This window comes from Vigna unguiculata, chromosome 8 (assembly GCF_004118075.2).
Source record: "Vigna unguiculata cultivar IT97K-499-35 chromosome 8, ASM411807v1, whole genome shotgun sequence".
Taxonomy (NCBI): domain Eukaryota; kingdom Viridiplantae; phylum Streptophyta; class Magnoliopsida; order Fabales; family Fabaceae; genus Vigna; species Vigna unguiculata.
Genome location: NC_040286.1, coordinates 9194496 through 9211353, shown reverse-complemented (window position 1 = coordinate 9211353; position 16858 = coordinate 9194496). Strand labels below are relative to the sequence as shown.

Here is a 16858-nt window from a genome sequence, read left to right as displayed (position 1 = left end):
TTATAATAATAATAATAAAGGCAAAGCACATGTTTTGTTTTAACTGAACGTAGTTATCATGTTATAACTTATTTTATTATTAAAGTATATTATTTTGTAGTAATATATATATATACATATATATATATATATATATATATTATTATTTATTATTTTTTTTTTTTATATGTTCAGAATTTATTATACTAGTCACAATACTTTTAAAAAGATGTATCATAAACTTTTAGGTATTGATACACTGAAAACACTGGGGTACAAATTTTGAGATGTTACAATTCTTCCCTCCTAAAAGAAATTTCGTCCTCGAAATTATTTATTTATTTGTTTTTGAAATAAATAAGGGTAAAGGTTTTTTATTTTCTCTTCTAATTCCCATGTAATATCTCCATTAGTTTCATTCCACATGACCTTCACTAGAGGGATCTGTCTGCCTCTCAATTCTTTGACCTTCTTGTCCATAATCTGTACAGGTATTGCGTCAAATGTAAGGTTATTCTTTAATTGTACTGTATCAGGTCTTATCACATGAGTTGGATCAGAAATATATTTTCTTAATTGAGACACATGAAAGACATTATGAAGATTGGAAAGGAATGGAGGTAAGCAAATTTGATATGCAACAAGACCTATTTTTCTAAGAATTTGGTAAGGGCCAATAAACCGGGGAGTGAGTTTCTTTGATTTCATCACTCTACCAATTCCAGTGGTTGGTGTTACTTTCAAGAATACATGATCACCTTCTTGAAATTCAAGAGGTCGTCTTTTCTTGTCAGCATAACTTTTTTGTCTACTCTGAGTTGTTCTCAATTTTTCCCTAATCATTTTGATTTTCTCGGTTGTATGTTGAATCATGTCAGGACCCAACACTGAATTTTCACCGGTCTCAAACCAACACAAAGGTGTTCTACATTTCCTTCCATATAATGCCTCATAGGGTGCCATACCTATGCTAGAATGGAAACTGTTGTTATAGGTGAACTCAATCAAAGGCAGGTATCGATCCCAACTATCAGAATTTTCTAACACACAAGCTCTCAGTAAATCTTCCAAAGATTGAATGGTTCGTTCGGATTGTCCATCAGTTTGGGGATGATAAGCTGAGCTAAGGTGAAGCTTGGTACCTAAGGCTTGATGTAAACTTCCCCAAAATTTTGAAGTGAATCTAGGGTCCCTATCAGATATAATACTTATTGGAACTCCATGTAACCTGACAATTTCTCTTATGTATAAATCAGTCAATTTTTCCAACGAATACCTAATGTTAATGGGTAAGAAATGAGCAGACTTTGTTAACCTATCCACGATAACCCATATGGAATCAAATTTTTGAACGGTTCGTGGGAGGCCAACTACAAAATCCATTGCTATACTATCCCATTTCCATTCAGGTATATCTAAGGATTGTAGCATTCCCGCTGGCTTTTGGTGTTCTATTTTAGCTTTTTGACAAACTAGACATTTTGCTACATATTGCGCCACTTCCTTTTTCATTTTGGGCCACCAAAACATTTTCTTGAGATCTTGGTACATTTTTGTTGTGCCCGGATGTATGCTTAATTTGCTTTTATGTGCTTCTTCTAGAATCATTTCTTTAATTTCCTCATTATTGGGTACACACATCCTGTCCTTAAATCTTAAAGTTCCGGTTTTATCTATGCCAAAATTCTCCCCACCCCTTTGACCTATCAATTTCTTTTTCTTATTAATTAACTCATCACTTTCTTGTGCCTCATGGATTTGCTTTTGTAAATTGTTAATGATCTGAATGGAGTTTAATTGCATTTTATCCTGGCTTAGGGTGACCGACAAATTCATGTCTCTAAATTTTTCTAACAAATTCATTTCATGAATCATTAGTGAAGAGACATGTAAAGATTTTCTGCTCAACGCATCTGCCACTACATTTGCCTTACCTGGGTGGTACTGTAATTCAAAATCATAATCTTTCAGAAATTCCATCCATCTTCTTTGTCTCATATTTAATTCTTTTTGATCAAACAAGTATTTGAGACTCTTATGATCACTAAAAATTTCAAACTTTCCACCATAAACATAATGTCTCCATATCTTAAGTGCAAAAACAATGGCAGCTAGTTCTAGATCATGGGTTGGGTAATTTTTTTCATGTGTTTTCAGTTGTCTGGAACTATATGCCACTACCCTTCTATCTTGCATAAGAACACAACCTAATCCCATTTTGGAAGCATCACAAAATATAACAAAGTGTCCAGTAGGATCAGGTAATGCTAAAACAGGAGAAGTGGTTAATCTTTTCTTGAGTTCTTGAAAACTATTTTCACATTTTTCTGTCCACACAAAAGCTTGGCCCTTTTTGGTGAGTTGGGTTAAAGGCAAAGCTATTTTAGAAAATCCCTCAATGAATCTCCTATAATATCCTGCCAAACCGAGAAAACTGCGAATCTCAATCACTGTTTTTGGTGGTTCCCATTGTAAAACTGCTTCTACTTTGGTTGGATCTACTGACACTCCGTTATTGGAAATCACATGTCCTAAGAATTTTACTTTCTCTAACCAGAATTCACACTTAGACAATTTAGCATACAATTTCTTTTCTTTCAAGATTTGCAAGACAATTCGAAGGTGTTCCTCATGTTCCTCAAGAGTCTTAGAGTAAATAAGAATGTCATCTATAAAAACAACCACAAATTGATCTAAAAATGGATGAAAGATCCTATTCATGTAATCCATGAATATTGCAGGAGCATTGGTCACACCAAAAGGCATCACTTGATATTCATAATGACCATACCTAGTTCTGAAAGCAGTTTTTTGTATGTCTTCTGCTTTTACTCTAATCTGATGATATCCGGACCTTAAATCTATCTTAGAAAATACAGAGGCTCCTCTCAATTGGTCCATCAAGTCATCTATTCTAGGAAGAGGGTATTTATTCTTTATGGTGAATTTATTTAATTGACGGTAATCTACGCACAACCTAAAACTTCCATCTTTCTTTTTAACTAACAAAACAGGGGCTCCCCAAGGTGACACACTAGGACGAATGAACTGTTTTTCAAGTAACTCTTCTAATTGTTTCTTCAATTCTGCTAATTCAGAGGGTGACATCCTATATGGTGCCATAGAGATCGGTCCAACTCCATGCATCAGATCTATGGAAAATTCAATTTCTCTGTTAGGTGGTAAACCAGGAATATCATTGGGAAATACTTCAGGAAAATTTTGAACAACTGCTATATTTTTCAACTCAACTTCCTCTTTTATTTCCATAGAAGATAATACCAAGTACCCTCGAATTTCATTCCTTAAAGGCTCACTTTTTGAATTGGTAGGTGATTTTAGGAGACTCTCAGAGTTTGGAAATATCACTGATTTCTTAGCACAATCCAAAAGGACTTGATTGGAAGATAACCAGTCCATACCTAAGATTACATCCAATTGAGATAAAGGTAGACATATTAAATTTACAAGGAATTTTGTATTCTCAATGAACAGTGGGCAGTCTAAACAAACTCTATTGGTTATTACTGAGTCATTTGTAGGAGTTGAAACAACCAAACTAGTTTTTAGAAAAGAGGTCGACATATTAAGATGTTGAACACAATGATTGGAAATGAATGAGTGAGTTGCACCTGAGTCATACAGTACATTTAAAGTTTTTCCTTTAATAAAACACATACCTTGAATTAGATCATGGTTTTTAGCAGCTTCAGCTCCAGTCATGGTGTACACTCTTCCTGTTGTGGTAGGTCTTGTCTTGGTTGCAGTTGGATTGAAATGTGGCTTCTGTTGTCCACATTCAGAGAATATGTGACCAGGTTTCCCACACTTGAAACAGACTGGTCCTTTAAGGTGACAATCTTTAGCATGATGACCTTGTCCGCATTTAAAGCATCTGATATGATCATATACAGGTCTACTAGAATTTCCTGATGAAGATTGGTTGGATTGGGTCCTCCATTGTGGGCGATTGTAAGGTTTTCCCTCATTGCGTTTATTTTTATTTGTTTGGGGTCCAAAATACTTTGGTTTGATATTTTGGTTGTTCTCAAAATCTTCCAAAAATCTACACTTGTGAATAAGCATAGGAAAATCAGCAATTTCTAGTATCCCTACTGCTTTTCTCAATTCATCTCTAAGTCCATTTTCAAATTTTATACATTTCATCCTTTCCTCTGGGTGATAAAAGAAAGTAGAGTATTTTCCTAATTCTTCAAACTTGGAAGCATATTCCCCTACAGTCATACTTCCTTGCTTCAACTGCATGAACTCTATTTCTTTTGCTCTCCTCACATCATTAGGAAAATATTTTTCTAAAAACCTTGTTCTAAATACATCCCAGGTAATAATTATTCTTCCTCCTTCAAGTAATCTCCTGGTACCATCCCACCAATATTCGGCTTCTCCTATTAACATAAATACAGCATAATTCACCTTTTGGTTGTCAGCACAGTTCATAACTCGAAATATTTTCTCCATTTCTTTAATCCATAATTCAGCCTTTTCTGGATCATATCCTCCAGAGAATTGTGGGGGTTTGTTTCTCCTAAATTCAGCTAATCCTTGGGATTCAGGGTTTCCTTCAGGTCTTTGATTCCTCATTAGAGCAGCAGCCATGTCTCGGATAGCTTGCATTGCTTCAGTTAATTCATTGTTTCTTCTAATGTTTGCCATCTGGAACTGTATGAGTTAGAAAGAAAAAAAAAAAAATATATAATGAGCACATTTCACAGATCTCGCATGAAACGTCGCTCTGATACCATCTAATGTGGCGATAAAAAAAAAATTTTTGTTTAATTATTTATTACAGTATACTTATAAGAATTTAGAGGCAATAATTTATACACTAATATATCATTATATTTAAAAGATTCACATTTATATATATATTTACAATGCTATAAACTTCTTATATCCACATTGTTTAGTACATTTTATATTTCCTACACTAGAAGAGAAAGAAGGATTATTTATTTACAGTTTCCCCTCATATACGGTTTATCAAACAGGTGGAGGGAAAAGGTTATGGATAGGATTCACTTGGACTGTTGGGGGTAAATAAAAGGTAACTCCGATTTGTCCTTCGATGACAATCGGTGCATTCGGAGCAGAGAGAAAAGTAATGGTAGAGTTTCCCGTTCCCTGAAATGTTACAGAATTATTCACTACATTGGTTTGCCATGCATTTCCCGGAAAAACAGCTACAATGTCGGCGAAGAAGGGATCAGGCGTGTTCGGAGCAGCCATCTATGATAATGTTATAAAATTTTGTTTTTCGCACACAATCAAAAAAATAGGGAAGTGAGACGAATATCACAAAAAAAATAACATATCATAATGAAATGAAGATTCTTCCAATTCCATAAAACGGAATCTTTATTATACTTTTATAAAGATATTGATTAATTTTGTAGTGACTAGTCAGGATAAATGAGCTCATGGCCAACAAAGTAACTCAAGAACATCTCATCTTGAGTGATACTAACTCGTTTAAATCCCCAAGGTCATACCTCCAACTACATTAATCAAATCTTTGTTTATCATAATTTTTATTTCAATATTAAACCACATAATTATGTAAATAAATAAGTAGATAGGATCAATGAATAATTAAGATAGATATAAATGAATAAAAAGGGTCAACACGTAATTAGAGATAAATATAAATAAGTAAATGAGAGTAAATATAAATTAAATAAATGGGACCAGTGCATAACTGGAGATGAATATAAATAAACAAATAGGATTGAGAACTAAATATAAATTAGAATGAGGTTAGGGACACCTCACTTAAGGTAAATAGATAAAAAAATAATTATGAATAGATAGCAAAATAATTAGAGTAAAAAGGTCAAATGATAGATGTCTCCTTCCCTTACCTTAGCTATGGAAGATATACTTTTGAAGATGATCTTTGTATTTTATTTTTCTTCTTTTTCTTTTCTCACGCTTGCAAGAACTCTGCTTCTCCTTCCTCTCTTTTTTTTTTCTTCACTGTCCCTCCCCATTTGGATTCACTTCATGCATATTTATACTGTATTTTGTAATGATTACACTTAGTTTCAATTATACTATCCCGTTTCAGTTTCAATCTTTCTTTGGTTTGGTTTCGTTTGTTAAAGATTGGCTCATACAGATTTTTTTGTTTAACCAATCTGAAGTTAATATCAACTTACCATGGCATTAATTGTGACTTGCCAAATTGCCAGTGCATGTGCGTGACTGTGACGTGGTGGTGTGGAGAAACAATTCTTTTGCTTACCTTATAAGTGTTCTACGCATAAAGATTCATTTGGATGAATCATAAATATTATTATAATAATAATAATAAAGGCAAAGCACATGTTTTGTTTTAACTGAACGTAGTTATCATGTTATAACTTATTTTATTATTAAAGTATATTATTTTGTAGTAATATATATATATACATATATATATATATATATATATATTATTATTTATTATTATTTTTTTTTATATGTTCAGAATTTATTATACTAGTCACAATACTTTTAAAAAGATGTATCATAAACTTTTAGGTATTGATACACTGAAAACACTGGGGTACAAATTTTGAGATGTTACAATAGGTAAATTAATTACCACCAGTTGAATTAATGGTTATTAAATTATATAGTTTGATTAAGTGAAAAAATGGAAAACTTTTTTAATCCAGAGAAAGTAGAGAGAAAAAAAAAGAAAAAAGAGAGAGCGAAAAGAAAATTAAAAAAAATGAAGAGAGAGAAGAATAATTAAACTACATAGACACAGAGGAACAGCATTTTTGCATTCTGTCATGCACTCTGTGCCACACCCTCAAAAAGTGCCACATTCTCTCTCTTTCTTTCTCTCAACACTTCACACTTCACACACACATTCTTTTCTAATTTCTTCTTCCTTTTAGGGTTTCTCTTCTCTCTCATATTCAAACCAGAGATTCAGATTCTCACCTCCATTTTCGTTTCTACTTTTTCACTCAAAACTCCTTCCTGAGTCAACTCGTTCGCCCTCTCCCACCACAACCTTCACCATCCTTATTTTTTCGTCGAACCAGTTTTTCATCGTCGTGAAAAGCCCTTTCTCTGCTCATTCCCTTCTGTTTTTGGCTCCTCTTCTACCTCATTCACTCAACCTCAACCAAACCGTTTTTGAAACGCAAGGTTTTTCGTTTTTCGTATCTTCTGTCCGAAAACAGATACACAGGTTTTCGATGATTCCGAGGTAAACTTGAGAGAGGGAGGAAAAGGTAGAAGAATAAGAAGATCTGGAAGCGGTTACCACACGGAAATGGAAGGTTCTAGAATGGAGAATTTAGTCAGAGCTGAGAAATCGCTGAGGCTCAGCTTAGAGAAATCGAAGTCGGTGGGGTTGGCTTTGGAGAGAGCGGGGCCGAGGTTGGCAGAAATCAGGCAGCGGCTACCGTCGTTGGGATCGGCGGTGCGGCCGATTCGCGCTGAGAGGGATGCTCTGGTGGCCGTCGGCGGACACATCAATCGTGCCGTGGGCCCCGCCGCGGCGGTGCTCAAGGTTTTTGACGCCGTCCATGGACTGGAGAAGTCGCTGCTGTCGGATCCCCGGAGCGACATCGCCGGGTACTTGTCGGTGCTGAAACGTCTCCAGGAGGCGCTGAGGTTCCTGGGGGACAATTGCGGGTTGGCTATACAGTGGTTGGAAGACATAGTTGAGTATTTGGAGGACAATTCCGTTGCTGATCAGGTTTATCTGGCGAATTTGAAGAAGGAATTGAAGAATCTTCGGGAATCGCAGCACGGGGAACTCGATGGTGGGTTGTTGGATGCTGCATTGCGCAAGTTGGAGGATGAATTCAGGTTGCTGTTGACTGAGAATAGCGTGCCATTGCCTATGTCGGCGGCGGCTGCGGGTGATGGTATGGCATGCATTGCGCCGTCGCCGCTGCCTGTATCGGTTGTGCAGAAGCTGCAGGCGATTCTGGGGCGGTTGATGGCTAATGACAGGCTGGATAGGTGTGTGGGGATTTATGTTGAGGTTAGGAGTTCCAATGTTAGGGCAAGTTTGCAGGCGCTGAATTTGGATTACCTTGAGATTTCTGTGTCGGAGTTCAATGATGTGCAAAGCATTGAGGGGTATATAGCTCAGTGGGGGAAGCATTTGGAGTTTGCGGTGAAGCATTTGTTCGAGGCTGAGTATAAGCTTTGCAATGATGTGTTTGAGAGGATTGGATTGGATGTGTGGATGGGTTGTTTTTCGAAGATAGCTGCGCAAGCGGGTATACTGGCGTTTCTTCAGTTTGGGAAGACAGTTACTGAGAGTAAGAAGGACCCCATCAAGCTTTTGAAGTTGTTGGATATTTTCGCGTCGTTGAGCAAGTTGAGATTGGATTTCAACCGGCTTTTTGGCGGTGGGCCATGTGTTGAGATACAGAATTTGACTAGGGATCTTATTAAGAGGGTGATTGATGGGGCTGCAGAGATTTTCTGGGAGCTTTTTGTTCAGGTGGAGTTGCAGAGACCGAATCCACCACCAGTGGATGGCAATGTGCCGAGATTGGTGAGCTTTATCACTGATTACTGTAACAAGCTCCTTGGGGACGACTATAAGCCGATACTGACTCAGGTTCTGATCATTCACAGAAGTTGGAAGCGCCAAAGCTTTCAGGAGAGACTCCTTGTTACTGAGATTTTGAACATTGTGAAGGCTGTTGAGCAGAATGTAGAGACTTGGATCAAGGCTTATGATGATCCTATACTGTCCCACTTTTTTGCTATGAACAATCACTGGCATCTGTGCAAGCATTTGAAAGGGACAAAGCTTGGGGAACTCTTGGGGGATTCCTGGCTGAGGGAGCACGAACAGTATAAGGAGTATTACTCCACAATCTTTTTGAGGGACAGCTGGGGAAAGCTTCCTGGACATCTGAGTAGGGAAGGGTTGATTCTTTTCTCTGGAGGGCGCGCCACTGCCCGTGACCTGGTTAAGAAAAGGTTGAAGAAGTTCAATGAAGTTTTTGATGAGATGTATACTAAGCAGTCAAGTTGGATAATGCCAGAACGGGATCTGAGGGAGAAAACATGTCAGCTTATAGTGCAAGCTGTGGTGCCTGTATACCGCAGTTACATGCAGAATTATGGTCCTTTGGTGGAGCAAGATGCTAGCTCCACAAAATATGCAAAGTACACCGTTCAGAAGCTTGAGGAAATGCTCTTGTGTCTTTATCGGCCAAGGCCTGTAAGACATGGCAGCTTGAGAAGTCCAACATTTAGTGCAAAATATGGCAATGGAGTACCTGATCTTCGCAGAACAGCATCTGCAGTTGTGTAATCTGTTAGTCAATGTGTTTCTATAGACGAACAACAGGGATGGTATTTTCCCCTCATCAGCTGGATGGCTACTGTATATAATTTTCCTCTGGGCCTTGCGGTGCATAATGTAGGCTTTTCTTAGTTTCTGAGAAGGAAGTTCCTGAGCACTGCCCTTTGAATGTCTGATGTATTTCATGAAAATGAAGTTTAGTTTCTCTTCTCAGATGCAAAAACCGGTCATATCTCCCGTGCTCAGAGGTTTCTGCAAAAGCTAGGCCATCTGTAAAACAGTAAGTTATGAGCTTAAATGAATAAGTATGGACGTTGGTTATGAGGCTTTTTTGGTCACTGTCATCTGAAGTAATTTATTCAATCTTTATCTTCATATATTAAGTCGTTTGTAGCTGCAGGGTCATTTTATTTTGAAAATTTTATGTACAATTTTTAGTATACAAGGACTGAGAAGTTTAGATGAACAGAATATTAGTCATATTTAGTCATCAGTATTGAGGGGGGGTTAGGGTGGGGGCGGTGAAGTTGTTAATTGTAAATGCAGAAACCCTTGTGAGTTGCCTGTTTCATGTACTTTTTCAAGGATGCCTCCAAAATAAGACGTATTTTTGCAATGAATTCATTGGAAGGGCAAGGATAATGTTTCTGCACTGATTTTGATTTTTACCGTTAAGTTCCTTTCCTCTGTACTAGTTCTGTTTATTATAACGCTACATTTTCTTCTTGATTCTATTTTCGTTAAGGTTTTGGGAGCTATTTAACTGTGAAACCAGAGGCCATTGTTACTGCTGACTAATGAAACCTACCCAATGTCTTCTGGTTTGAGTTGCAGATATGACAACAGGATTATAACATTCTTTTTCTCTAATTGTCCTAATCTTCTACGAATAAGGTTGATTTTATCTGTAAAGAAGGTTTAATCACTATTAGTTTATGTACATACTAATCTTTACCCTGTAACAGTGATAAACTGTTGTTTAGTAGGGATTAGGTAGAAAGCAGTACATGATGGACTTGATGTGACCCTGCTTTTTAAGCTCATTTTAGTTCTCTTAACCTACAGTCAATATTGTGAAAATTTGTCGTATGGTACAAATTTTAAATCCACTGTGGATGTCTTTGATGTAATTGGTCCACTCTGGATGTACAAAATGGTCCTGTCCTGTAATTATAGCTGCAATGTTAAGGGTTTTGGGATTTCAAAGATTGGAATCAACTATAATGTCTATCTGCAATATCAAGGGTTGCCACATTTGTGGCCATTATTTTGAACCTCAGAATAGAACAAGGGCAACTAAAATAATTTATGAATAGTTTATCGAAACATGTGAATGATATCTTGGTTTACTTAACACTTTTGGTCTGCATTTTTTGTAAGAACTTTTTGACATCAATAGAATTATTAGCTTAGCATTGTTGAGGTAATAAAAAGTGTTATTTGAACATGGGACATTATGTGATGTATTTACAGGGATTAAAATAAAAATCCATGTACTTTTTGAGACTAAAAATAAATATTTATTGGGTTTAAATCAATGTAACTTGATTATAAAGAGTGAAAGTAACGATTTTACGGAGTACAATTAAAAAAATGCCATAATAGAAAATATTAAGTTTTACGTGATTGATAACTAAAGCACATTTAGATATAATTGTCTTGACTTAACTATTTCTTTTGAAAAAAATTTAAATCAGTTAGGCATATTATTCCACATGCAATCGTGAACATTCTCTACATTTTGAAATAAAATAAAATATATATTTTTGTTTTGTTTTAATCACTATAATTATATCACTTTTTATTTATTTATTTTAATCTCTAATGACATCATAGGTTGACGTAACACTTTTAATAATGTTATCAGCATTGAGTTGACAATTTTATTTGTGTGATAAAATCATTATTGTTAGAATGAACATAGGTAATAAAAAAAGAACTAAAACGAGAAGACTATGTAATAAAAGATTAATTAAGTAATTGAGTTATAAAACTCTTGTCGTTTTTACTTATAGGCAGAGTATGAGAAGTGGTTGAAGAGACTTGCAATTTCCCTTAGCGTCTTCTTACTCGTAACTTCTTTTTACATTTTCATAAATTTTAAATTTTTCATTTTTGACATTCTTCTATTAAATGACAACCTAGGCATCAAATATGGGTAGTTGTTAGAGTATTAATCTTTTTGTTTTTGTTTTTGGTTTTTAACATATACGAGTTTTTGATTTAGAGTTCTTTTCGTATCGTTTAAATGTCATTTGAATCATATATTATGAGATAAAAGTTGTGCATTTTTATTGTGAAATTCAAAACCCGGAAATAGTATTTCGATTACATATTTGGAATAATATTTTGTCTTTAAAAACTCTATTTTATATTATATCAGTCAAAATACAATTTTAAAGTTTTGAATTATGTAGTCTTAAAGTTAAAATTGTGTCATAGATTACACAATTTGATCTCATTTTGACTTTTGAGTTACACAATAGATAACTTTAAATGTGTTTTGGATTACACAATTTGGAATACAATTTTGACTTCTAAAATTTTCATTGTTTTTTTATTTTATTTTGGTGAATGGACAAAAAAGAGATAATCATGATAAACATTCATAATTGACATGAGAATAAGTTCTCATAAAACATTTCATTGAACCTACTACAATTGCGAAGTACAAACGAACATTATTCAGATTGCAACCACTCCAGCTGACCCCATATGAGTATATTTCAGATCGTAGCCACTCTTGACTAATCCTGCCAAATATTATTTGACACCTAGCCGCTCCTGATTAAAAATTTTGAGTATTCTTTTGAATCGTAACCATTGCTAGCTAATCTCGTTAAATATTCTTCTTCTTCTTCTTCTCTTATTTTCTATCGAACTTGATAGTTGTGAAACACTAAATGCTCTTCATGCAACACTAATTGTTCTTTTCCTCTTCATGAAAAACCCTTGATAGTTGGCAACACTTATCATCCTGCCCTACATAACTTTTTACTCCAAAATTTTTTAAATGCACACATCTTATTAGGAAAACAACTGGACCAAAGTTGAAAATGCTGATGTTAGAGTAGTTGGAGGATAAAATAACTTTAACTCGATTTCAAAGAGATATTTGATCACACTTTATATTTGTTGCAAATCTTCTTGGTGAAAAATGGTGACGACATTCCTTACATAAAAAGAATTAAGGTTCAAAAATATTCTTTAAGTTTATGTTAGTTCAATGTCCATTTGTAATTTTTGTTTGATCATCACCAAACGCTTATAAGACATAGTGGAATCTGCTTGGTACTTTATGGTCTGTTTGAAAAAGCACTTCTATTTGCCGCTTATTAAACACATCTTCTTTATGTTATACACTTTGTTGTATTATACATTTAATCAAAATCATATGGTTGTCAAGTTTTTCTTTAATGCTAACTTTCTATACCATATCTCAATCTTGGATAAGATACAAGCCATTCTTCCTCATACCCTTTATCATTATCATGGATCCTCTCAATAGCTTCAACATTCCTCTCTCACCATTAAATGCACATCCCTTTCTTCTTTAGCTCACTAAGGGATATTAGATTGCACTTCAAGCTAGGTAGAAACCTAATATCGTCAAATACTCTCAATTTCATCATTCAAACAAAACATGATGGTTCTACCTCTTGTTATCTTACATGACTTATTGTTACCAAGGAGAATTGAACCTCTTCGAAGTTCTATAAATTCATGGCACCATAGACAATTAGGTGTCACATGAAATGAACATCTAAGTTCATTATCCACTCGCAATTATCAGTACTACTTAACACAATTAGGATTATTAAGGATTTATAATCATCTTCCACTAGAGTTGCTTCACCAAATGTCAACAATCCATCAAACTATTTAACAAACCCCGACGGTCTATTAAGGTTATTATCCTTCTTCTTCTTCTTTGGACAAAACCTTTTAAGTGACCTTCCTTCTTCTCATAGACGTCCTCGACATTGACCTCCTTACACTTATCTATTATTGCTAATAAATAGTTCACCCTTTGTTATAAGGTTATCACCAACACAACCTTAACTTCTAGTTTCTCATTTAGCTACCTCGACCTCAAAACAACTTGAACTTCCTCAAGGGAGAGAGATAGTCTCTCTTATATACAACACATTCGTCTTAGAAAATGAATATGACAATAACAACATTTGATCCTTATCATCAATATACCCATAAATATTCTTCATATCAAGGATAAACTTGTTTAATTCATTTAGTTATTTTTTTAAGGGTAGTCATTGATTGAATTTTTCAAAATCCAATCTAGATCCAACAAAATAGATTGGATATATAATCTAGATCCATTTGAATTGGATTAATTAACTATATTTAGATTTTTCAAGTCCAATTTAGATTAGGTTAAATCTAGATTCAATCTAGATTTAATTGGTCAAGTACATTAAATCTAATGAGATCAATTTAATTTACTAGACCATTAAGTTATCAAACATGAGCAGGGTTGACTCAGCTTGACTTGGACCTAGGTCGACTCATGTCAACTCGCATCTGGTTCACTCGATTTGACTTGGGTTTGGACTACCTCACCTTAACATCAACCATAGTAGAGTAGAGTCAATTTGGGCTTGGAGCGACTTAACTTGACTTGGGCCTGGGCCAACTCAGTTTAACATAGGTCGACTTGTCTTGCCTTTATGTGGGACCGTATCAACTAAACTTAACCTTGGGTTTATCGATTGAATTGAAATGATTGCTTCAGAAATCATTGAATTATTCTTCCAAATTGTTGAATATTTTTTGTTTTCGATCAATTCATCGAGTTTTGGGGGTTTCCTTTGAATAAAAAATGATGTTAAATTTAAAAATTGTTGTTTTTTTTTGGTGAGGAATCCTATACTTTTATGAATAAAAGTAGTTAAGAGTGTGCTATTTACAAAGATTAATTTATATTACTCTCAATTAAAAAGACTACTAGATCAAGATATTGTTAAATATTTTTCAGGATTCAAAATTGTTTCAGATATAGGGACTGAGCGCCTATCTAAAACACTCGTTTGACTCTTCTTTTTGCTCTTCTTCTGTTCGATGTCCTTTCTTTCTCCCGTTTGGTTGTCCAGACGATCGGGATACTTGTCAATTAGGCTTCGATGCTTAAGTCAGTTCAAGTCTGTCCGGGATTAACAATTAATGTCGTAATAAATGCAGAGTAAAAGTTCTTACCAACTTACTTTAGGGTCCTATTTATAGTTTTTTTATATGGGCCCATGTTTAAGATTTCTTTAATTGAGGCCCAATTGCTTTTTAAACTTGATTATCGACCTGCTTTATCTTACTACAAATCTTATCTTTTGGCTCCACCCGACTGACGTTGCTAAGCGTGCATGCTCCGACCGACTGTGTCTTTGCACCGTAATAGTCGGTGTTGTCGATGCTCACATCAAGAAGGATCTCAATGTGATTTTCAGTTAGTTATTGACAAATCAAATGTGTTGTTAGGTAGCTGGCTGTTGCGAGCGGCCTTCGGCTGCTTATCCTTGGATTATTCGCCCGACGTGCTATTTTAATCACTCTGGAGAAATTGTCACATCAACTAGTCACGACTTCAAACCCCAACCGTTGGATAGTCTATCTGTAGCAGGTGACCTTTGACCGCTTATCCTTGGATCGTCCAGTTAGCTAAGAATGTTGATCAGTCCTACGCTAAAAAACCTAAGTGTATTTGTTATCATTATAGTCCCTTTCAGTCTTGTAAAATTTTGACTATATAGTAAATTAGTCTAATAAAAGTAGTGAGACTACTGAATATAATTCTTTTTGACACTTACCAACCTTTTTCTATTCTCTATAGTCGCATATTGAAATTTGTGCTGAATATATAAAAGGTTAAAAGACATCTTTTAACATTTTTATGCTTAAAACTATTTCTAGTAAAAACTCTTTTATTCAAGCAAAAATTTATTCATTACGAATATTTTAAAAAGACCAACCCTTTCTCAAACTATTTATTTATTTATGTATAGTTTAAGAAGAGTTGAAGTTCAAAAATCTATGACTGAAAAAAATATCACTGGAAATACAACCCATTATTGACTATATAATTATTGGATTATGATAAGGTTAGGTTTGTGTCAAATTCAAACCAAAATAAGTGAGAGGAAGCTCATGACATGAAACATCTTCAAGAGAAATAACTTCACACGTTGACGAACATTTGGGAAAATGATAATTTTTTGTGAAAATGGAAACTTCTAGTTTAAGGAAGGTTTGAGAGATGAGGTTACTAAACTAATATTATATAAATTAGATAGTATTTTTTTGAATTGCAAAGTCTTTTAAAAAACAAAAAGAAAGAAACAAAGTAAAGAGAAAAAAAGAAGTCCTACCACACACTATTTAATCAACACGTGACGATGATCACACAATTTTTGCAATAATATTTGATTATAATTAATTATGATAAATTGGTGATTGCAACTTTAGTAGCACTATGCGAAAGTGGAATTGACCTAACATGCACTTTGTGATGCAAGAATCCCACAAATTCTGTCCTTTTTGCTAAAAAAGTTAAGTCTTTTCATAGATTGAGCTAACAAACCACGAAATAATGGAGAGAAGAGAATGGACCATATAAAGCATATAACTAAGTACTTACTTTTACTTCTTATGACAATTTTATTGCATTTTCGATTCTCTTTTTCCACTTTCTCCAATTTTACATCTATTCATTTCTCACCACCCTCGATTATACCTAGTGCCCAAGTAAGTGTTAAAAAGCTTAGGATTCAAAACTAATATAATTTAATCCAAATTCAATATATCATATAATAGATTATTCACGACAGATGTTGATCAATAATTTTAAGAAGTCAAAATAATATATTTTTTATTATTGTCATTAATACAATAAAAAATAATATATAATTTAGTATAACTGTAATTACAAAAGAAATCACACATGTATAAAATATAAAAGTATTTTTTTTCATATTCTTGAATTCATCAATAAGTAAATTAGAACTAAAATTTGTAGCTATTTTTTTTTTTTCGATGTAAAGAGGAATTTGTTCTAAAGATTTAATATGAAACTATAATTCATTGAACTTTAAGAAAAGTCTCCCATAATTGAATAATATGATCATTAGTATTATGATTTATAATATGTAAATAAATTGAATTTGTCTTGTTTTCATCTTCACAAATAGCTTCCATTTTATCACTTTTAAAAAATGAATCTATTATTTATTATTCATCAATATACTTATTTTAAAAAAAGTTTAAGATTAAAAAATAATTTATCACAATCTAATAAAAAATTGGGAGCTCCTAAAAAATATAGGATAATCAAGCTACAATTACAAAATTACAAACCAGTTATGAAAAACCATATAATACATTACTTTTTCTTCTATATTTATAAAAAAATGAACATAACAGTCATGAGATAAAAAATAGCGCTAACTATTAAACAAATATTTCGGGATTGAGTGAGATAGGAGAATTACCTTCTTTCTTTAATAACGACAAAGAACAAATAAAAAATGAAAAAAAAATTAATGAGCTTGAGTAGATTATTCTATTTCAAAAACAAAAAGA

At 34.0% G+C, this 16858-nt stretch overlaps 1 protein-coding gene across 1 annotated transcript; it reads left to right on the top strand.

The window, feature by feature from the left end:
* The first annotated feature begins 6782 nt into the window (after positions 1–6782).
* Positions 6783–10000, top strand: LOC114194132 (exocyst complex component EXO70A1). Its single transcript, XM_028084201.1, has one exon. It carries the CDS (start codon positions 7268–7270, stop codon positions 9278–9280), a length of 2013 nt encoding a protein of 670 aa, XP_027940002.1. The 5' UTR covers positions 6783–7267; the 3' UTR covers positions 9281–10000.
* The last annotated feature ends 6858 nt before the right edge of the window (positions 10001–16858 follow it).